General features: G+C 40.7%; 1 protein-coding gene across 1 annotated transcript in view; it reads left to right on the top strand.

Annotated features, from left to right (window-relative positions):
• The window catches only part of LOC145407291 (glutamate receptor ionotropic, delta-1-like), a 528,461-nt gene that overhangs the window by 478,007 nt on the left and 27,501 nt on the right, over positions 1 to 22,953 (top strand). The window contains exon 10 of the mRNA XM_080278315.1: positions 18,362 to 18,461. Within this exon, the coding sequence (XP_080134441.1) occupies positions 18,362 to 18,461 (100 nt within the window). The remainder of the gene's footprint in view (positions 1 to 18,361; positions 18,462 to 22,953) is intronic.

Below are 22,953 nucleotides of genomic sequence, written 5' to 3'. Positions count from 1 at the left end.
GGGAATTGTGAAGCTGCTGAATGTCCCCAAATTGCAGTCAGGAACAGGAGCTGACATAGTGGATACAATCTTCGTTACCCTTCAAGAATGGGACCTGGTGGATTTGGTGACAAACAAAACCTTTGACACAACAGCTGGCAACATTAGAATTCACTCTCGGGCTTGCACTCCTCTGCAGGAAGTATATCAGTGGGATCAACATCCAGAAAGTCTTCACAGTTTTGCACTACCAGCTTCACATTCGGGCTGGACATCCCTCCCTTCAAGTGTTTCAAGCAGGGATGGACCTCTGTTGCAGCTGACCACTTAGAACTGCTTGCCAACTTTCCTACCCATTGTGACGAGGTCATCACCTTCTGCCATCTTCAACTCACTGGCTAACAGCCACTGGAAGGTTACTGGGAGTTGCTTGAGCTCACAGTGATCATCCTTAGTGGAGTTCTTCCTTGTGGCTTCCACATTCTGTGGCCTGGCACCTACCACCTTGCCTGTTGGATGGCCAGAATCATCTACTCGGTCAAGATTTACCTCTTCCGCAGGTAGTTGAAGCACAGTGTGCGAGAGCTTGCCACATTTGAGTGGTTTGTCATATTTGCCGTCATGATTAACATCCCAAACTGGTTCACAGCACCAGTTGCCGCATCTGCGTCTCTGAACAACCTCAAGTTTCTTCAAGACATCCTAGACTACATTGACTTGGGATTCTCATCCACTGCTGTGAAGGTCTTCAGTCCCCATCGCTGATACCTCTCTGAGATGGTTGGCCAGGCATTCTTTGATGAGTCCCTCAATTTGGAAATGAAGAGGGCCATGGTCACAGCTCTGGAGAACAAGGAATTGGTGAGCTTGAGAAGAGAAGGATTCTGGAGATTTATGTGGCTGTCATTCGAGTGATGAACCTCCCTCATTTCGTAACAAGCACCACTCGCTGCCTTCTGTTCTTTCTTGACTCCTTCAGTGAGTTCCTGGATGTCGACCCATCTACATAGGTTGAACGAGATGACTACAAGAAAGCTAAGCAATGCGTCCAGACACTGAAAGTTACAAACAACCTCACTTAGTGAAGAGTTGCGTGCCATGTCATCACCAAAGACTAGAAGTGAAAATTCCTGTTCCAGGTCATAGAGGCTCATTATCAGTGGTTCCCTGACACTCAAAAGGCAACCATGACCTCTCATACTAGGCAACAATGAGTAGGAGATCTGTTCCCAAGCCATTCCCCCAGTGAGGGGCTAATAATTGCACTGTAAGGGGGACCTAGGTGCGCCGGCTGAGTATTAAGCATGGATGGTACAGAGTGTGAACTTCTGGGTCTTTGGGGCACCAGTAAATAATATAGTGGAAAACAGAAATTTTGCATGGAGGGTTTTTGTATCAAGAGAAACAAAAGTGAGGGGTGGCCTGTAAAAAAATTTACAACTTCGAAAATTAAGGACTACCCTAAAGTGTATATATATATATATATATATATATATATATATATATATATATATATATATATATATATATATATTGCCATACTGCTTAACCCACCGCGTCCCAGCAGATTTTGGATTTCGGGGGGGCTCAAACCTCCACTTTTTGTGAGAACCGATGGCAATTCAGAGAAAAAATGTTCACCTGTGGACAGAAGTGCTCTAAACAGGTGACCCTCTGCATACCTGGTACCGTGTTCTCTGGAGCTGCGCTGTGGGCATCGCGTTTTCTATGGTAGCAGTAACTATTGCAAACCATAAGTAGATATTTGTTCATTTGGTACGAATTCATATGTAGTACAAAAATATATTGGTTTTCACACAATAGTATAGGTGATATAAGCGTTGTTTCATTCAATGCACACATCAACATACCACACCTTCCCTGGTGACGTTACCTGCTCATCACTTCTGCTCGTTTCTTCCTCTGGCACCACGTAATCGTTGTCCTCCACATCAACATCGATTGGGGAATCACTATCGCCTTGAATTTCGTACCGTGGCGCAACATGTCTTTACTAGCCAGGTCACTGCTAGCAGGTTAGTTGACGAGACAATGGCGTGCTAAGGGGGGAGGTCACACGGGGTAAAGCAGTACCCCCGACTAGCGGCAGGTAGCGGAAGGTGTCTCGCGTCTACTTACCAAAAATCACTCGTGAAGTTTGAAAATTGTGGAAATGACGGACCTTGCAATTGCAAAACATATGGATACATTATCGGGATTCACCGTGACAAAACGTAGCAGTGTATCCATACGTTATCGGGATGCCTTGGGTTAATCCCTTAAGAGGTGGCCACAAACAAATCGCCTTCATGTCACCCTGTACCCCGCCATTTCAGTGTCCTGCTTCCAGCTTACACCCCATTCTTTCATACTCCTATACCGCTCCACTCCACCCCTCTATCTCAACCTTGGTCTCCCCTTCCCTCACCCCCATCCACATACCTCATATACACTCTCCTTGTCAGTGTCTCACGCTCCATCCTCTCCATATGGCCAAAAACCAAAATGTACTTCTCCTAACGCCTTCTTTCACTTCCGCATCCACACCACAATGTTCCTTCACTTCCTCATTTGTCCGTCTGTCTCTCCATGACTCCACATTCTTCTCTCAAATAACTCATATCCACTGCTCTCACTCTTGACTTGTGTCCCTTCAACAAGGCCCAAGCTTCACTTCCATACATTAGAGTTGGCATCACAATACTGTCATGCACCAACTTTTTTACTTCCATGCTCACTTCCCTGATCCTTATCACTGTTTTCAAAGAACCAGCAACCTTTCTCCCTTGCTGGACCCTTTCAAGCACTTCAACCTCTAAATTTCCACCCTTTCTCGTCACACTACCCAAGTACTTAAATGCACTCGCCTTTTCCATTTCCTTCTCATTCAACCTCACTGTACAATCAGTGACTTAATTTCTCAGAAAGACCATAACTTTACTCTTCCCTACATTCACATTTAGATTCCGTTTCATATACACTCTCCCAGACTCATTCACCTAGCCTTTCAGTTCCTCTTTATCTTCACCCAACAACGAAGTATCATCTGCAAACAACAGTACAAGGAGTTTCCAAACACTGCCCTCTCACATTAGGGCTGCTCCAACATCCACTGCCCTACCTTGTATCTTTTTTATAACTCCATCCATACACAGCTTGAACAACCATGGAGATATGACACATCCCTGTTTCAATCCAACCTTCAAATAGAAAAATTCACTCAGTTCACTGTCTATACGAACTGCAGCTATAGCACACTCATACATACTCTTCACGGCATTCAGCAACTTCCCATTCGCTCCATATATTCTTAACACTTTTTATTCCTTGTCTATCCACCCTGTAATATGCTTTCTCCAAATTCATGAGGGCCGCATACAACTTCTTTCCCTTCTCTAGAAACTTTTCCACTAAAGACCTAAGAATGAATATCTGACCTACACAACCTCTTCCCTTCCTAAAACTTCCTTGCTCTTCTCCAAATAATTCCTCAGTTATTCCCCTAACTCTGTCAATAAGTATCCTACCATATACTTTTCCTGTTACACTAAGAAGACAGATGTCCCTATGATTACCACACACTTCTTTTTCCCCTTTTCCTTTGTGAAGGAGAAGTAATATACCTGACTTTCAATCCTCTGGGACACTAAGTTCCTCCCAGGCCAATCGGCACATCTTCCACATCCATTCTGCTACTATCTCTCCCCCGTGCTTCAGCAATTCTTGTGGCTTTCCCCATTTTTACTTTCTTCATTGCTTCCACAACTTCCATTCTACTGATATCTTCCTCTCTTTTCACATCCCTCCTTCTCCCAGCCATTTCCCAGCCACATATACTCACATTACCTTAATTCTATATGCTCAAGAATTCTTTAATGTGATCTCTCCATGTGCTCACTTTTTCTCCCTTCTCGAATAGCAATTTATCATTTTTATCTTTCACTCCCTGACTAGGTTCTTTGTCACCTGTCTAACTGTCTGTACCTTTTTCCAGAACATTTCCTTACATTCCCTCCACTTTACGCTCAAATTCCTGGAAAATTCCTCATCCAGTCTCTTCCTACTCTTTCTTCTTAATCTTTTCGCCTCTCACTTCCTCTCTACATATACTGTAACTGTCTTCCGTCTCTCAACTTCCTCCATGCCCATGTTTCTCATCCACTTACTATATGCTTTCTTCTTTTGTGCCACAGCCTGTCTCGCCTATTCATTCAACCATGCTGTTCCTTGCACCCCTTTCGTCTTCTTTTCATCCTCTACATCACCTCACATGCTTCACAGATTACCTCTGTGAATATCTTGCACACACCTTCCACGTACCCCGTCCGCTCCAAATCATTTTTACCGAATCACTCCTCCACTTCTCCCTTATATAATACCTTTTGCCCATCCAGTAACTTAATTAGTGATAGTATTATTTTTGCCACGAAAGATCCACCATTGATATGCTTAATTTCCTGACTCACGCCATCCATAAATCAGTTGACCAACATGGAGAAACTCATGCAGTTGCCTTTGATATTTCTTTTGTTTTTGACAGAGTGTGGCACTGTTCCCTGCTATACAAACTCCCTTGCTATGGGTCAACGTCTTTCGTTCCTCTTATTTCCTCTTACCTCAGCGACAGAAAAATAAGAGTAAAAGTATATGATGTAAATTTCAATTTCCACTCTATTAACAACGGCATGCCACACGGAGCAGTTCTGGTTCCAACCACATTCCTAATTAACATTAATGATCTCTTATCTGTCAACCTTGTCTCAATACTTCACAGTTCATTCACATATAAACACTTATTCACAAAGTTTAATATCTCTAACTCACAACTCAGTACAGCCATCTCCATAAGTCAAGGCTCATATGGGATCACTAAATGGAGACAAAATAACCTTGTCTCATTTAATGGTTGTAAAACCAAATACGTACAACTTACTAACAAATAGATATTGCCAGGTTCCTGTGTTAATTTCAATGCTGCTAATTTTCCTGTCTCCAAAAGTATTGCAGTTCTCTGTGTTTCACTTAACAGTTACCTCAGCTGGACCACTCAATTCAGATCACTTGCTGAAACTGCCTCAAAGAAACTTGGATTATTGTACTTAGTTGTATCTTCTTCACTGATGAACAGTTAGCTATACAGTAAGTTAAAAGAGTCATGTGCGCCCTCAGCTGGAATATTGCTTACCCTTGTGGAGTGGATGTGAGGAGGTTGCTCTAAAGCAAAAGACAAAATTCAGAACAAAGCTGTTAGAATTATTAATAACCCTGTTATTTGAAATAAACTGCCTTCCCTGTAGGTGAGATGGAATGCTGGCTCCCTTACATTATTTTACAGATTCTTTTATGGCAAATGCTCTGACGAAGTTGCATCCGTTGTGCCACATCTCCATGCCTTCCCCTGTGCTAGATGGGCATCTGGTAGTGCTCATGACTGGATAGTTACACTGCCATATTGCAGAACTTCAGCCTATCAGTAATCTTTTATTCCCCAAACTATATCTCATTGGAACTCGCATCCCCAGAGTTGTTTCCACCTAAACGTCAACCCATAGCTGTTCAAGTCCAACTGTTACAGATTTTTTATGAATGAAGGACACCAGTAATCTGGTGTATGGATTTTTTTGCTTAAATTCATTTTTTTTTTCCTTCCTCTCTTCTGTTATAAAAGAAAATCCTCTTGCAACCTTTCTACCCTCCTTTTATGAACTACTCCTCCTGTTCTTCGTTTCTTCTCTCCCTCCTTTTCATTTGAATCTTGACTTTCACCACCACCAAGTGGTGGTCAGAAAGTCCACTTCCCGAACCTGTCCATGCTCTTGCATCCATATATATAATGCTTGGAAGTGGGATTTTCCAGTTGGGTGGTACTGGAGTGTTCCCGACGATTCTCGAATTCTTCTGCTACGTGTCAGAGTTGCCAGTTAGCCTGTTATTGTGAGCAGAGTTATTTTGTAAGCTGTTCATCATTTTCTGTGCTCTTTTTCTCCATGATGTTTATTTATGTTATTGTTTGTTAGATTATGTTATTTTGTCTCAGTTTGTATGCTAAATAATTTAGAGTGCTATATAATGTAAGAAAAATCTGGATATTGTGGATGTCTCCGAATTGGTAACTGTTGCTTTAGCAAAAACCTAATAGATAATCCTAGTTCATATACAAGGATGAGGGAGAGACTGGAGCAGTTTCAGTTAGTTTCAGTTCAGTTTGAGTGTAGTTAAGCATCAGTGCAGCCAGTGAAGATTGCATATTTGTGGTACTTGAGAAAACAGTGATGTGTAGTTGGCAAGCATTAAGTGTAATTGCAGTTAGTGAAGACTGTATAGCTCTGGTACTTGTGAAAACAGTGAAGTGCAGTTGGTGGGCATTAAGTGTATTTACTTGGAAAATAAAGACAGTAAATTTAAGAAGCCAGTGTTTATTTACAATGCCTGAGCTGTTCTTGTGTGCTGTATACCAAGAGGCTGACCACAATAGAACAACTCACTGGCCAACGTCCTTCCTGTACTGAACAACTGCTGTTGGAGCCTGTGGCAGTGTGGGATGGGGAAGTATCAGTAGTGTGGATCATTAAGTGCTGTAGTGAGTCTCACTTCGACATGGAAGCAGATGTGTATAGACATGAGGACAAGCAAAGCAAGAGGAGGCATCACTGGCTGCAATTATGAAGCTATTGCAAGCACAAAGTGTCAACTACAAGCACAGAATGAAGGAAAGAAAGAACTCACAGAACAATTATAGGCATAGAATGAAGGACAGATAGAACTCACGGGACAATTACGGGCACAAATGAAGAAATCAAAGAACAATTGCAAGTATAGAGGGAACACCTTCATGGGAATTACGGGAGCAATAGAGGGAATTACAATTCAGGATGAAAGGACAGCTAAATGCCTTCATGGGGGAACTGAAAGAAGAACAGGAACAGTTGAAGGAGAAAGTGTATGCTGAGCTAAGACAGCAGAAGTTTGAGGTAAGCAATAATGTGACGAAGTGCAAACAGCATGTAGACCACCAGTTGAAGACAGTTATTGAGGGAATTGTGATGGATTGCAGACAGCATGTAGATAACCAGCTGAAGCATGTAGTCAACCACAGGGGCATACCTAGAGATTTGGGGGCCCGGGGGGCTAGGTTCTTTGCTGGGCCCCCCCCAACATCTAAATAAAGGGGGGCCCCAAAAAAGCTAGGGCCTGCCATAGGTATACTGTAAGAGAACTGTGGGCAGGGTTTATAGTGTAACAGTTTAACATTCGTGATATTTTCCATGACTGGTTTTTAATTACCAAAATACATTTTTCTGTTTTTTTTTTTCGGTGTTATTAATGAAACTGGTAATTATTTTTTATGCTGATGTTACGATGTAGCAACTCACCTAACTTCACCCTACCCAGGCTAACCTAAGTTAAATCCAACTCATCAGCACCAAAAACAATTATCAGATTCATTAAAGGATTAATAATACTGTAAAACACATCAGAATAATGTATTTTGGTTATTACAACCAGTTATGGCAACTTTTAAATATTGTCCCATAATCCTCTCAACTCTATAAAATTACAAAAACGAAAGAAAAAAAAATATATAATTATATACACTATTACAATAGAAAGTATTTCCAATAATTTATAATCACAATTGGCCGTAGACAGTACTATTGTTTGTTGTAAAAGCCAGTTTTCAAGAGCGTGCAGCGTTGCAGTCATTGGTTTCAATGTCAGGTGATGACTGAGACCGTGAGACGTGTCTCAAATGTATCGGAAGGTTTAGGCCTAACGCTTGGCTACAAGTTGCCAGAAATTTCATTCTCAAAACTTATCTAATATCTCAGCCGGGATTGTCGGGATGATAAATATATATATTTTTATATATTAATAGAAAAACTTACAAATTTTTAAGGCTTTTGGAGGCCCCCCTCAATTGGAGGCCTGGGGGACAAGTTCAAACAGCCCCCCCGCCCCCCCAGGTACGCCACTGGTCGACCTTGTAAAGATAATTAGTGAGAAAATTGAGGCTGTAAAGAAATATTGCAATGCTGAACCTCAGGCTAGTGTGCAGGGAGCGTATGAAAATACTGGACAGTGTATGGTGAATCTTGATGGAACTCAGGCATCTATAGGTAGCATTACAGGGATGAATAATCAGAATGCAGAAGTTTTAAGTCCTGAACTTAACTAAGATGCCCCAGTTTTTAGGTCTCAAATCAGTGAAATGCATGGCTATAATGGAGGTACAATTAAAAAGAAACCTCAGGAATTTGATGGTAGAGTATATTTGGAAGCTTACCGTGAGAGCAGTTTGAGTTACTCTGATCAGAATGGTTGGGATGATAGGCAGAGAGCAATGCAGCTTGCTACTAGCCTCAAGGGTAGCGCAATGGAAATTCTGGGCCACATGTCAGTGAAGGAGAGGAACAGTTATCAGTCCCTAGTTGAAGTGCTGGAGCACAGATATGGGGCAATGCATGAGAGTGAGGTTTACAGAGCAAGATTCCTGACCACTTTACAGGCTCGAGGTGAATCCCTACAGCAGCTCATGACCTGGAGAGAATGGCATACAAGGCATACCCTAGAGCAGCACCTAACTTGTCAGCTATTCTTCTGAGGGATCAGTTCATCGATGCTCTTGACAGTGCAGAGTTGAAAGTGCAAGTGAAGCAAGCACAGGCAAGAAGAATGCAAGAAACACTATCCAGGGCTCTAGAATTTGAGTCCTACTCGTACATCGGGTCCAGTACGTCCACTTTTCAGGCAGGTTGTAGTGCAGGATTCAAAGCAAGAAAGGCACAGGTATGTGAAGTGCAAAATTATGAAGGAAGTTGCTGGTACTGTGAAAAGCCAGGACATAGGATAAAGGACTACTACAAGTGGAGGAGGAAACAGGAGATCAGAGGAAGTTTGTGCCATTGTGAGAAGCCAGGACATCAGAAAGTGGACTGTTAGAAGTGGAAGAGAGCACAGGAGAAGATCAGAGGAGGTTGCTGGTTCTGTGAGAAGCCAGGACACAAGAAGGTGGATTGTTACAAATGGAAGAAGGAGCTAGAACGGAACAGTGCAAGGAAACCCACGATTGCCACAGAAGGGTGTTGGACACATGAAGAGGTGGGACACTTCAGCTATGATAGTCCACATGAGAAGGATGGCAAGAAGAAGGCTGAAGAAGACATGAAGAAGGAGGGTAAATTAGTAAAGGCTGGTGACAAGAGGCAACTACCAGCAAGTTTTTCCCAAGAGGTCCCACTACTGAGAGAGAATATTAACCCGCCCCGTCCCAGAGACGTGAATTCACGTCCTCACATGATTGTGCACTCATATCCCGGAGACGTAAATTAACGCAGCAACATTGCAAGGTCCCTAATTTGAACAATTTTCAATTTAATTTGCACAATTTTCAATTTTCGCGAGTGATTTTTGGCACGTATACACGGGACACCTTCCTCTACAAGATGCCAGGCAGGGACAATGCCTTACCTAGCATGACCTCCTCCCCTCCCCCTGAATGACCTTTTCTCAGCAATTCACCTGTTATCAGTGACCTGGCCAGTAAAGCCATGTCATGCCACGGTACAAAATACAGAGCCAGAGTGATTCCCCAATCGATGACAATGTGGAGGACAAACATTAGAGGAAGAAACAGTCAGAAATGATGATCAGGTAATGTGGCAAAAAAAGGTCAGGAATGGTGATTAGTTAGTGAGTGAAACAATGCTTATAATGCCTATGTTACCGTTTGAAAACCAGTATACTGTCGTACTACATATAAATTCGTACCAAATAAATAAATAAATACCGTTTATGAGTGGTGTGGAATAGTTATCCTCCCATAGAACTCGTTTTCTTTGCAGCCAGACTGATAGAAAACCCTGTAAGGTAAGGAGGTACTCCTACCTGGATCGAGTATTTTAAACCTCAGGTGAGCGATTTCTCTATGAATTTTCAATGTTTCTCACCAAAAGCGGATGTTTGAGCCAAAAAAACAAAGGTCCAAAAATGTCGGGACTGGGGCGTACCACTGCCCAGAAAACGTCGGGATGGGGGGGGGGTTAATTGATAGCATGTGAGAAGACGGTAGAAGAGAGAGCAAGCAGTATAGTAGGAATGGAAATCTTAGCAAGAAATGCCGCCATACTGTTGTGACAGAGCCAGTGTGAGCCGAAGAATACCTGAAGAAAATGCAGGTGGAGGATGCAGATTTACAACCAGTGCTAGAGTGGCTGCAGCGGAGTACAGTGCGACCATCATGGGAAGAGGTTTCCAGATTCATACCTGTGACCAAGAGCTACTGGAGTCAGTGGGACCTTCTTTGTTTGAACAACGGACTACTGGAGCGTCAGTGGAAGACACCTGATGGCCTCAACAAGTGTTAGCAACTGATGGTTCCCAGAAAATGAGGTCTGAGATCATGGATAAGTCCCACAACCATATCATTAGTGGGCACCTTGGAGTGAAGTTGGCTGCAACAGAGGTTCTATTGGACTGGCATGTGTCAGGACTTTAAAGAGTGGTGTCGGGCCTGTCATGTATGCTGTACCAAGTAGGGACAGAGGAAACGTGGTTGCTTCTCTCTCCAACTGTACTGTGGGTGCACCAATGGAAAGAGTCATGACAGACATTGCCAAACCTCTGCAACTCACTGAATGAGGAAACCGGTATATAAGTGTCCCCATGGACTATTTCACAGAGTGGCCAGAAGCCTATGCCATCCCCGATCAAGAGGCTGCGACTGTTGTTCGAGTGTTGACTAGTTTTTCTTTCATTTTGGGATCCATAAGAGTACAGTACATTCAGACCAGGGTAGAAACTTTGAGTCTGCTCTGTTCCATGAGTGCTGCAACTTAAGTAAGGATCAAGAAGACCAGGACAACCGCATTAAGACCACACTCAAATGGGATGGTGGAGAAATTCAACTGGACTTTGGGACAAGAACTGGCCAAGTACTGTGTAGAGCAGTGATTTTCAACCAGTGTGCCGCGGCACACTGGTGTGCCGCGAAGCAACTGCAGGTGCATCGTGGGAATTGGGGAAGGAAGATTGATCCTCCCTCAAACAACGTGCACATGGCAAATGTGACATCTGTGAGTATGACACTATCATGTGTCACGGCTTAATGACAATGAATTTAATTAATTGTGAATTTATATTATACCCTATTTGTGGAGGGCATATCACACTGTATGTACGAACTGGTAACCCTTATTCCGCCGGGCTTCAGACACTGGAGGAGGACTTGAGGGTATGCCTCTCCACCATTCGACCTCGGATGAGGCACATTATGAAACAACACCAAGGTCAAATTTCCCATTGATATCTGTATGTATGGAGAAGGCTTTTATTTTTAGTCATGTTTTTACTTAAATGAAATCAATATCTTCAGTTTTAAATTTTCATGCACATTTCTAATGGCTAGTAACTTTATCAAGGACATCAGGTTTCATTTCCCACTGATATTTCTGTTTGAATAGGCCTTTTATTTTTAATGGTTATTGTGCTCGAATAAAATTAGTATCTTTAGTTTCAAATCTTCATATTATTTCTAATGGCTAGTAACTTTATCAAGGACATCATGTTTCATTTCCCAATGGTATTTGTATCCATGAAAAGGCCATTTATTTTTACACATGCTTGTGCGTGAATAAGATCACTATCTTGTGTTTTAAATCTTCATAATTTTTATTGTGTTTGATAGCTGGTAACTTTGTCAAGGACATCATATTTCACTGTAATTTTGGAGTAATAAATATGCAGAAGAAAGTAATGTTTTGAAAACCATGATAATCCATAAAAAATAATAAATAATTAACAGTAATTAACATGCTTGACGTATGAAGGTCATTAGTTCTACTTTGAAATACTGATGGTGTGCCTCGCCCATTTTACGCCTGGCTTGGTGTGCCATGAGAGAAAAAAGGATGAAAACCACTGGTGTAGAGGGACAAACGGAATGGGACCAGAAATTACCTCTGCTGCTGATGGGAAATCGGTCTGCATCCCATGAATCTACCAGCTGCACCCCTGCAAAACTGATGCTGGGCCACAAGTTATTCTTACCCGTTCACTTGTTAATGAGAAGACCACCTGGTAGGGAGCTGCCTACAGACACTTCCAGCAATGCGAAGCATCTTCAGGAAAGGCTGGCTGAGGTACATTATCAAGTGTGAGAATCTCTAAAGTTTTCTGGAGAAGTGATGAAGCTCAAGTATGATGTCAAGGCAAGGGAGGTGAGCTTCAAGGATGGCGACAAAGTTTGGTTATATAATCTTCAGTGAAAGAAGAGACAGTCACCGAAGCTGCAGAGGCTGTGGAAGGGCCTTACACTATGTTGGACCACCTGTCAGATATAACGTACCAAATTTCGGGAGGCAGGAAGTCTCGCCCAAAGGTGGTACACGTGAATCGTCTGTGGTAGTACCATGGGCCAGGACAGTACAGTTGTGACGTCTCCAGGGAATCGTCCTCACCTGCAGCCGAGGATGTTGAGGAGGACCAAAGAACTGAAGTACAAGGGGATGGTGACAGTATCCCGAGGAAAGAAGAAAATCAGGAAAAGGACCAAGACATTCCAGGAGGAGTGGTCTATGTGGAAGAGCAGGGATGTCGTCGGAAGAGGCATAGGGGAAGACCTGAGAAGTTGAAGGATTATTTTGTGTATAATTAGAGTTTCATTAGGATTAATGATTATGTTTGTAAGTACTGCGTAGTTTTGTTGAGACGACAAAGGACTAAGGAGGGGGTAGTGTTGAGAAACGGGATTTGCCAGTTGGGTGGTGCTGGGGTGTTCCCGACGATTCCTGAATTATTTTGCTACATGTTAAGTGTTGCCAGTTAGCCTGCTGTTGAGCGCGGAGCTATTTTGTGAGGTGTACATTGATTTTTGTGCTCTATTTCTCTATAATGTTTTATTTACGTGATTGCTTATTAGATTATGTAATTTTGTCCCATCTGGTATGCTAAGTAATTTAGAGTGCTACGTAATGTAAGAAAACTTTGGATATTTTGGATGTCTCTAAGTTGGCAACTGTTGCTTTCCTGAGAACCTAGTAGATGATTATAGTACACATGGAGCTAATATAATGATGGGGAAGAGACTAAAGCAGTTTCAGTCTATGAGTGTAGTTCAGTGTCAGCGCAGTGTCAGTGCAGTTAGTGAAGATTGTATCTCTCCGTACTCATCAAAACAGTGTAGTTGGCAAGCATTAAGTGTAATTGCAGTTAGTGAAAACTGTATAGCTCCGGTACTTGTGAAAACTGTAAAGTGAAGTTGGCATGCATTATAAGGTAAGTGTAATTATTTGGAAAATAAAGACAGTGAATTTAAGAAGCCAGTGTTTATTTACAAGGCCTGAGCTGGTCTTGTATGCTGTACACCGAAAGGCTGACCATAACAGAACAACTTACTGGCCAACGTCCTTCCTATACTGAACTACTGTCGTTGGAGCATGTGGCAGCGTGGCATGGAGAATATATATATATATATATATATATATATATATATATATATATATATATATATATATATATATATATATAGCGAGATGAGGAGAATGGTGGCTGAACAGGGAGCCGTAGACAGAGACATTAATGAACAGTACAGAGCCCTCAAGAACAATCTCTTGAGAGTTACTGATGTAATATGCGGTTGGACAAGAGGCCCACCAACACATAAAGTAACTTGGTGGTGGGATGAGAGTGTAGAACCTACAGTTAAGGAGAAAAGGCTATTCCGGGAATGGGAGAAGGGTGGTAACAAAGAGGAATACTTGGCTGCCAAGTGTAGGGCGAGAAGAGAGGTATACAGGGCGAAGTCTGAGTCACAGAGACTTTTACTTGATAACCTATATCATGGGGAAAGGAAAAATATGATATTTAAGGTGGCAAATTAGATGAGGAGGGAGAATCGGGCTATTATACATGAGCAGTGTGTAAAGAATGATGAAGGAAGGGTAGTGGTGAACAGTGGTGATATCAAAGATACATGGAGAGAGCATTATAGCCGGTTGTTGAATGAGGAGTTCGACTGGGACAGAGATCCAGTGCTTGGCCCTTGTTTGACGCTGCTATTGTGAGTGAGGCAATAGGCAGGATGCAGGTGGGGAAGGCAGCAGGTGTGTCTGGGTTGACTGCCGAAATGTTGAAAGCCTCAGGAGATATAGGGGTGAGGTTAGTCACTGACCTGATAAATATGATTATATATCAGTGTGTTGTCCCAGATGATTGGTTGAAGAGTGTAATTGTAAATGTGTATAAAGGGAGGGGTGATGCCCTGGAAAGAGGAAATTATAGTGGTATAAAGCTTTCCGACCAGATAATGAAGGTAATGGAGAGAGTTCTAGAAGGTATGATTAGAGAAAGAGTGAATGTTGATGAGATGCAGTTTGCGTTTATGCAAGGCAGGGGGACCACTGATGCCATATTCATTGTTCAACAGCTTCAGGAAGAAAAAAGATCTGTATTATGTTTTTGTTGATTTGGAAAAGGCCTTTGACAGAGTCCCTAGAGAGGTGGTGAAGTGGGCAATGAGAAAGCTTGGCTTGGAGGAGTGGGTGGTTAGGGTGGTTATGGCTATGTATGTGGGTGCTCGCACCCAGGTAAGGGTGAATGGAGATTTGAATGATGAGTTGTCCGTGAATGTTGGTGTGCATCAGGGGTCAGTTTTGAGTCCCATGTTCTTTATCATGGTTCTTGAAGCCCTTTCGCGTGACTTCAGAAACAGACTTCCGTGGGAGATGTTGTATGCTGATGATTTGTTGATTGCAGAGAACGAGAGGGAGGCGGAGGAAAGATTTAGGAAGTGGAGCGATGGTATGGGACACAAGGGTATAAGGGCAAATGCAGATAAAACAAGTGATGATATCTAGGGTTGGTGGTGATACTGTCAAAGACGAGGGAGTGTGGCCATGTGCAGTTTGCCACAAGGGCGTGGGAAGTAATTCCATTTTGTGCAGTGTTCGTGATAAATGGGTGCACAAGAGATGTAGTGGTATCAGAGGTAGACTGAGAGATAATGCTGATTTTATGTGCATGGCGTGTCGGGGAAAGCAGGTGGAGATTGTAAGGCGGGAAAGGATTGAACTTGCTGGTGAGTCTCTTGAGTGTGTGGAAGAGTTTTGTTGTTTGGGAGACATGTGTGCTGGAGGCGGGGTTGGAGCTAGCTCTATGGCTAGGGTGAGAAGTGGTTGGAAGAAGTTCGGGGAGCTGTTGCCTCTGACACTGAGAGGACTCTCCCTACGTGCTAAGGGGTCTTTGTATGCAGCATGTGTTAGGAGTGCAATGCTGTATGGTAATGAGACCTGGGCAGTAAAGGAGGAGGATATTCGCAGGCTCAGACGTAGAGAAATGACAATGATTAGGTGGATGTGCAGTGCGTCCTTGCATGCAAGGTCTGGGGAGCTGGGTTTACGATGGAAGAGTTGAGAGGTAGGATGGGAGTGGAGTGTATTGGTGTTGTGATGAGGAATGGTAGATTGAGATGGTTTGGGCATGTAGAAAGGATGGGGGATGATAATTGGGTGCAGAAGGTTAGAGGTGTTAACGTTGGGGGTGGAGTTATGAGGAGTAGACCGAGAAAGACATGGGACGAGGTACTTAAGTGTGATCTCAGGGTTAAGGGACTGAACAGGGAGGCTGCAATAGATCGTGCAGCATTGAGAGCCGCCATTAGGTGACCAAGGCCGAAACATGCATGCATGTTGGAGCCTTTAAAAACAAAAACGAAAACAATGTAGATAGATATATATATAGATAGATGTGTGTGTGTGTGTGTGTGTGTGTGTGTGTGTGTGTGTGTGTGTGTGTGTAGTCTTACCTTCCTAATTGTTCTTACCTAATTGCATCTTTACATGAATGAGTGCAGCTCATACTCTCCCGTGTTTTAAACCATTTTTAACATACATAACCTTAAATTTATGAATAATTTTGGCACACAACATTTCATTCGGTAGTGCATTCCACTGATCCATTGCCCTATTTGGGATACTAAATTTCCTTACATCTTTTTCGCCTCTCTTTTATGTCGTTTTTGGAAGTGTCCATTTGCTGATGTTTCCCCATAGGTTAAATATATATTAATTTATGTCTGTTTTCTCTTTACCTGAGATGCATTTATTTAGCATAATCACGTCTCCTCTTTTCCGTCTCTCCTGTAGTGTTGGTAGATGCAGTTTTTCTAGTCTTTCTTCGTAGCTTAGAGACATCAAGCTTGGTACCCATCCTGTAGCTGCGCTTTGTACTTCTTCAATCATATCTATGTGTTTTTTGCAATGCGGATTCCAGACTACTGATACTTACTCCAGGGTTGGTCTGATGAATGATGTTATCTTTCTCAGCATGTATTCCTTTATGTATGTGAATGCTATTCTCATATTAGAAATATTAGAAAGCAGTGTATACATGTTATATACTTTCTCACTTATGTGGTCAGACGAAGATACAATAGTTTGTTATTGATAATCACTCCCAGATCCTTCGTCCTTTCTGAAATGTGTAGGGTTGAACTTCCTAACTTATAATCCCAATCTGGTATTTTTTCACTTTTACCAAACTTAATTACATGACGCTTGTCCACATTAAATTCCATTTGCCATCTATTTCTCCATCCACGAAGCTTATTTAATTCTTCCTGTAACTGCCTGCAAGAATCTGTTTTAGTAATTTTCCTTTGTATTTTTGTATCATTAGGAAAAATATTTAGATAGCTTCCATTTCCAGTGTTACTGGGTGTGTCATTTGTATATGCTTAAAGCATAAATGGTGCCAGGAATGAGCCCTGTAGAACTCCGCTAGTCACTTCCCTCCAGGATGAGTAATTTCCCCTTAGTACTGTTCTCATTTTTATTTTTTCTGAGAAAATTCTGCATCCAACAGTACAGGTTGCCTGGACTCCTCCTTGATGGTATACTTTCCACAAAAGTCTTTGGTGAGGTACTCTGTCAATTGCTTTCTTGAAATCTAAATAGATACTCTCCACTCATCCTTCTCTTACTAATGTTTTTGTACCTCCGTCATTGTAGCTTAATAGATTAGCAACACATGATTTTCCCCTTCTAAAATCGAACTGCCTTTCTGTTACCATACTGTGTTTTTCTAGATTGTATACCCAAACTTTTCTCATCAGCTTTTCTAATACTGTATCTTATTTACAACTCTGGTCAGTGATACTGGTCACTAGTTAAGTGGATTCTGTCTATTCCCTTGCTTGAATAGGGGAATAATGTTTGCTTTCTTCCAAATATCAGGTAGTCTACCTTGACTTAAGGATTCCTTGAATATTAATTATAATGGTCTACTTAACTCTTCTACACATTCATGTAGCACCCAACCTGAAATTTCGTGTGGACCATATGCTTTTCCTTTGACTAATTTACTTAACTCTTCCGGTACTTCTTTCTCTGATATTTGTATATCTGGTAATATGTGTGGGCATGCATGTTCCATTATCATCTCTTTGAAAATAATTTTCTTTTGTAAAAACTGGGAATTTTTATTTAGTACTTCATAAATATCTTTCTCTTGTGTATAAATGATCTCCTCGTCCATAATGGACTGTATATTATCTTTAACTCTGGTTTTGCTTAGGATGTAGCTGTAAAATAGCTTAGGTTGATCACGACTTTTATTTATAATGTGTTCCTCAAACTGTCTTTGGGCGTCCCTCCTTATCCTTGTACAATAATTTATATTGTCTGTGTATAGTTGTTATTTGCCCTCTCACAATTGTGTCTGCTGTACAGCAAGTCTCTTTTTTCTTTTGATTATTTTCCTATATATTAAACCATTTCCTTATTTTAATATCTGTTTCTTTGTGCTGAGGGATGTTATTTTGGACTTCTATTTCACAAAGATCACAGAATTGTCTATATATAACATTTGAATATTGTCCTCTAAGCTCCTTTTCCCAATCTATTTTTAAGAAGTACTTCTTCAGGTCATGGTAGTTTCCCTTTTTGTAATTTAGACTCCTTTTGTAACTGTGTGTGTGTGTGTGTGTGTGTGTGTGTGTGTGTGTGTGTGTGTGTGTGTGTGTCACAAAAACCAGGTGAAGGATATCAACACCATTCTGAAGCTATCCACTCATATTTCAACCTCATCTACACATTCCCAAAAGATATTCACCAAATTCCAAAAAGTACAAAATTTACCTAGCCTTACGGAAGGGAATAAGTCCCACGGAAATATGTTTCATACAATGAAGCTGCCACCACACGAAAATATTTAAGTTAAGAAGACCCTTTGTTAATAAAGAAGTAAATAAAGGCGATATCTAACCCGTCCAAAACGTTTCCACGAAGCTAAATAAATTTCACCTCGATTTAGCAACAATAAAATTAAAAATAAAGCCCTCTGCCTAAAGGCAGTACCATTAACTTAACGATTTTTTTTTTTTATTCAGGAAGATGTGACTTCTATCTGGCCCGGAGTTCCTACTTGGTGTACCACCTGGCCATCATGGCTAATAAAAACAGTCCTCTCCTCCCGGCCGTCAATCAAGTGTATGTACCCAGATTTTTGTCATACTCTAAGTCCTCGGTATCTGTCTATATATTTGTCTGTCGATCCATTTATTTATCCATCTATCTCTTTTACCTATTTATTTGTCTTTTGGATTTTAACTTCATCAGCTCAATGGCGAACATTTTATCAACCATCCGACACAGGATAGTATCATTCTCGGCTAAGCGCCTGACTCCATTGTGCTGGATTCAGGCTGTGTGTGTGTGTGTGTGTGTACTTTAACTTCTTGGCTATTTGATGGATTTGAATGAAACTTCCCAGGTGGGTTCGGTTGGTTACGAGGAAGGTATTCCGCTGTAACACATTATTGCAACCATGATTATTAAGGGGTCAGGCCCCCCTCACAAATAAAAAATCCTTAGAAGCAGTGAAAAGATGGCAGATACTTATGGCTTTTACATAATAATACATGACGTACAGTACAGTGAACTTTACCCATAATTTCATATTTGGGAAGCGTGACCCCTAATGATTCTTAGGGGTCAAGATCAGTCCCAAAAGTATAAAAAAAATAAAAATAAAATCGGATGCAGGGGAAAGTGAGGTACTGGATTTCAACGAAGCTTCTTATGTCAGTTCTGGTTCTTTTACGAATATATAAAGTTCTCCACCATTATTTTTACGAGGGGTCTGCCCCCATCATCATTTTTTTTTTTTTCAAGAAGTTCGTAAGAACATAAAAAGAGAGGATAGCAGCAGTAGGCTGGTTGGCCCATGATGGCAGTTCCTAGAAGAGTAACTGAACTAGCAGAATGAGATAAGGATAGCAAAGAAGAAGACTCTCCCCCGCCCTCAAACCCTCCAGCCGAAGCCGTCAGGAAAAAGTCAGAAAGGACACCATGCAGTATAGAAAAACTGGCGCGGACATTTTATAGGAAAGTATTATAGGAGAAAAAGACTATCATAGTGTCACCTGAAAAGGAAAAATAGTGAATTAGTACTGGTTATGGGAATTATTTTATTTTATATCCATCCCTTATTTGTCATAAACTTATCTAGGCTACACTTGAAACTCTCAATGGAAGGGGCAGCAACTGCATTACATGGTAGCTTATTCCATTCATCTACTACTCTATTACCAACCTAGGTTTTACCTATTTCCCTACTGAAATGTAATTTGTCTAGTTTAAAACCATTACTTCTAGTTGTATCCTGTATGCCCACTTTAAGTGCCTTGTTAATATATCCTCTACTTATTCCTTTCATCCACTTAAACACCTCAGTTAAGTCTCTACCCTTACTCTACGCCTTGCTAAAGAGTGCAGATTTAGTCGTTTTAGGCTGTCTTCATATGGAAGGTTCCGAACATGATTCATATTTTTTTTCATTCTTCTCTGTACCATTTCTAAGGAATTTATATCCCTTCCATAGGACGGACACCCAAATTGCACGGCGTAATTTAAATGTGGTCTTACTAAAGCTAGATAAAATTGTAATATTACTTTAGATGTCCTATTGCTCACGCTTCGCGAAAAAAATCTTAGAACCCTATTTGATATATTTTTCTCAATAATACACTGTTGCCATGGTTCAAGGTCATTAATAACCATTCGTAGATCTCTCTCGCATTCCGATTTACTGATTTCTTTGTTATCTAGGTAATATTTAGTTCTCCGATGGTCTTGCCTACGTTAAGTACTTTACATTTTTCAACGTTAAATTCCATTTGCCAATTTTTAGACCATTTGGATAATATATCGAGGTCTTTTTGTAAGTTAAGGCAATCGTCAGTCTAGTTAATGATGTGCCCTATTTTTGTGTCATCGGCAAATTTTGTAATACTGCTGGTGATTCCTAAGTCATATATATATATATATATATATATATATATATATATATATATATATATATATATATATATATATATATATATATAAAGGGACCGAGTGCTGATCACTGTGGTACACCACTAGTTTTTAATCACCAATCCGACTTAGTTCTGTTTAATACTCTCTTCTTTCATCCCTTCAGACAGGATTCTATTCATTTTAAGATATCGCCATCTATACCGTGTGATTGAACCTTTCTAACTTTTCGTGTGGGACCCTATCGGAAACTTTAACAAAGCCCAGGTAAATAATATCACAAGCTTTATCGCTTTTTACTGCCTCATAGACCTCCGAGAAGAATGACAAGAAGTTTGTGAGGTAGGATCATCCTTGCTTGAATCCGTGCTGACTTTCATTTATAAATCTTTGTAAGTGTTCCGTGTTATTATTATACATATTTTTTTTTTTTTTTTTTTTTGCCAAAACTGGCTTTAGCATTTTTCCTATTATTGACACTAGGCTTATCGGACACAGACGCTTTATCACCCTATTTAAAAATTGCCTTTATGATTGCGTTCTTCGTTTGGAACTTCTCCTGAAATTAAAGAATCATTATATAACGTTAAAAGTGGCTGGCATACCTCTTCTTTGTTTTCTTTTATATTTTTGGCATATATATCGTCCGGCCCTGGCGACTTTTCAGGTTTTAACTTAATAATTTCTTTCAATACGTCCTAGTTGATATTGGCTATTTTCCTAAGAATGTTGTCCGCATTATCATCGTAAGTATTTGCTGGTTCAAGGACCAGGTCTACTATACTTTACCCATGGTAAATACTTATACGAAATAATTATTAAGGATCGAGCACGTCTTTATCTTCACCAGTAATGTTACCTGATTCTGTTTTGAGAGATTCTATGCTATCTTTATTTTTCGTATGGTACATTTGGTAAAAACCCTTGGGGTTTTCGGTGCACTAGCAACCTTAATTTCATAACTTTGCTTGCTTTCCGTATGTCCCTCTTTACATCCCTATTCAAAATCGCGTATCGGTTACGTGTTTCTCTCCATATACTGTTTTTCTATTTATTTCTTTCCTTTGACCTATGAGAGATTTTAATCTGTTGTTTAACCATCTTCGTACTGAATTATTCACTCTAAAAGGTTTTGAAGTGATATATCTGTTTTGGCCTCTGTGAAATACTGTATATTTATAAACTCATCATATTTCTCACTTGCCGAATGGTTACTTAGTACCAGACCTGAGTTTATCTCCGTCACATAAACTACACTCCCACCTATATCCTGTCCCTCATTTATGGCCTGATCTTCCCCAGAGACCTGGCGCACATTCCCACCTGTTTCCTGCCCCTCATCTATGATCTGGGGTTCTCCACTGACCTGGCTCTTCCTAAAGAAAGTAGTCTCCCCATGGAATACTATTCAATAATAAGCTCTTAATCCATCAAAATCTCCTAGACGAAACTTAGGAATGGTTGGCCAGTTTTCAGCAGAACAGACATTCCAAATAAATTTGAACTTAATTTCTTTGTGATCGCTATTACCAGGTCGTCCACAAACTTCTATACCACTAAAGACGTTTTCTTTATTAGATAAAACCAAATCTAGTATACAGTATTATCACCTTTGCTGGCCTCCCTGATATACTGATAAATGAAATTATCCTGTACTACCTGTAGAAATTTCTCTGACTCTGCAGCCCCTGTCCGGTTTCGCCAATCTATCCTTGGCAGGTTAAGATCCCGTACCATTATTACTAAGTTGGACTGTTATGCTTTCCTAATTTCCTCCAAGAGGTATTTACTATCTGTGCCACTTAATTTTGGAGATATGTAAATAGCTCCTACACTAATTTCTCACTGTTGTTACTAATTTCAACCCAGACGCTTTCTATGTCCCTATTTAATGCCACTTTTTTGTAACATTTTATGGAATCCTTTACATAAATAGCTACCCCATCCCCCTTTCTTCCCAGATGGTTTGACACAAAAATATTACAGCCCTTTATCTGATATTCTGCTAAAAATTTTCAAGTGTCTGTATTCATCCATTTCTCTAATAACGTCAATGTCTATTTTCTGTGTACTGTACAAAATAATGCCCTTAGTTCATCCATTTTATTATAGAAACTCATGCCGTTTGTATGGTACACTTTCAGATTATTACGAGTAGTTATTCTTCTACTTTGGTATTTCCTTTCTTTTTATGTGTGTGTGTTAATAACTGGGAAACTCTTTACTAAAAAAAAAAAAATTTTGTACGTCACATATCACTTCTCTGTCATCATTTGTAACGTCTTTTATCATCACCTCATTTTGAGGTGCCTGAGTGGATGTATCTCCTCTAATGGTTAAACTGTTTTTTCTAATTTTTGCAAGTCACGATGCATCTAACCAAACCTGATGATAATGATTTCAGAGTGGAGTAGTTACAAATTCCTGTAGTTCTAACTTTCAACCACAAGAAAACTAACTTCCTGTCAATCATTCTAGCTAAAATAGTAACTCCCTGCCCACTAAGACGAGTCCCATCCCAACTACACATGGCACCCCACCCGTAAAACCAGTTCCAGCTGTCCATGAAAGGTATTGCATTATCGTTTGTCTCCCACACTGATGAAGATAGTGGGTTTGTCTCCACCATCCTTCATGATATTTGAAATTTGTCCTAATGCATTGC

The sequence above is a fragment of the Coenobita brevimanus genome, chromosome 8, assembly GCF_032717465.1.
Source record: "Coenobita brevimanus isolate Jiangsu-jjx chromosome 8, ASM3271746v2, whole genome shotgun sequence".
Classification (NCBI taxonomy): Eukaryota; Metazoa; Arthropoda; class Malacostraca; order Decapoda; family Coenobitidae; genus Coenobita; species Coenobita brevimanus.
Note: the sequence above shows the minus strand (reverse complement) of the source record. Positions and strands in the feature narration are given on the sequence as shown.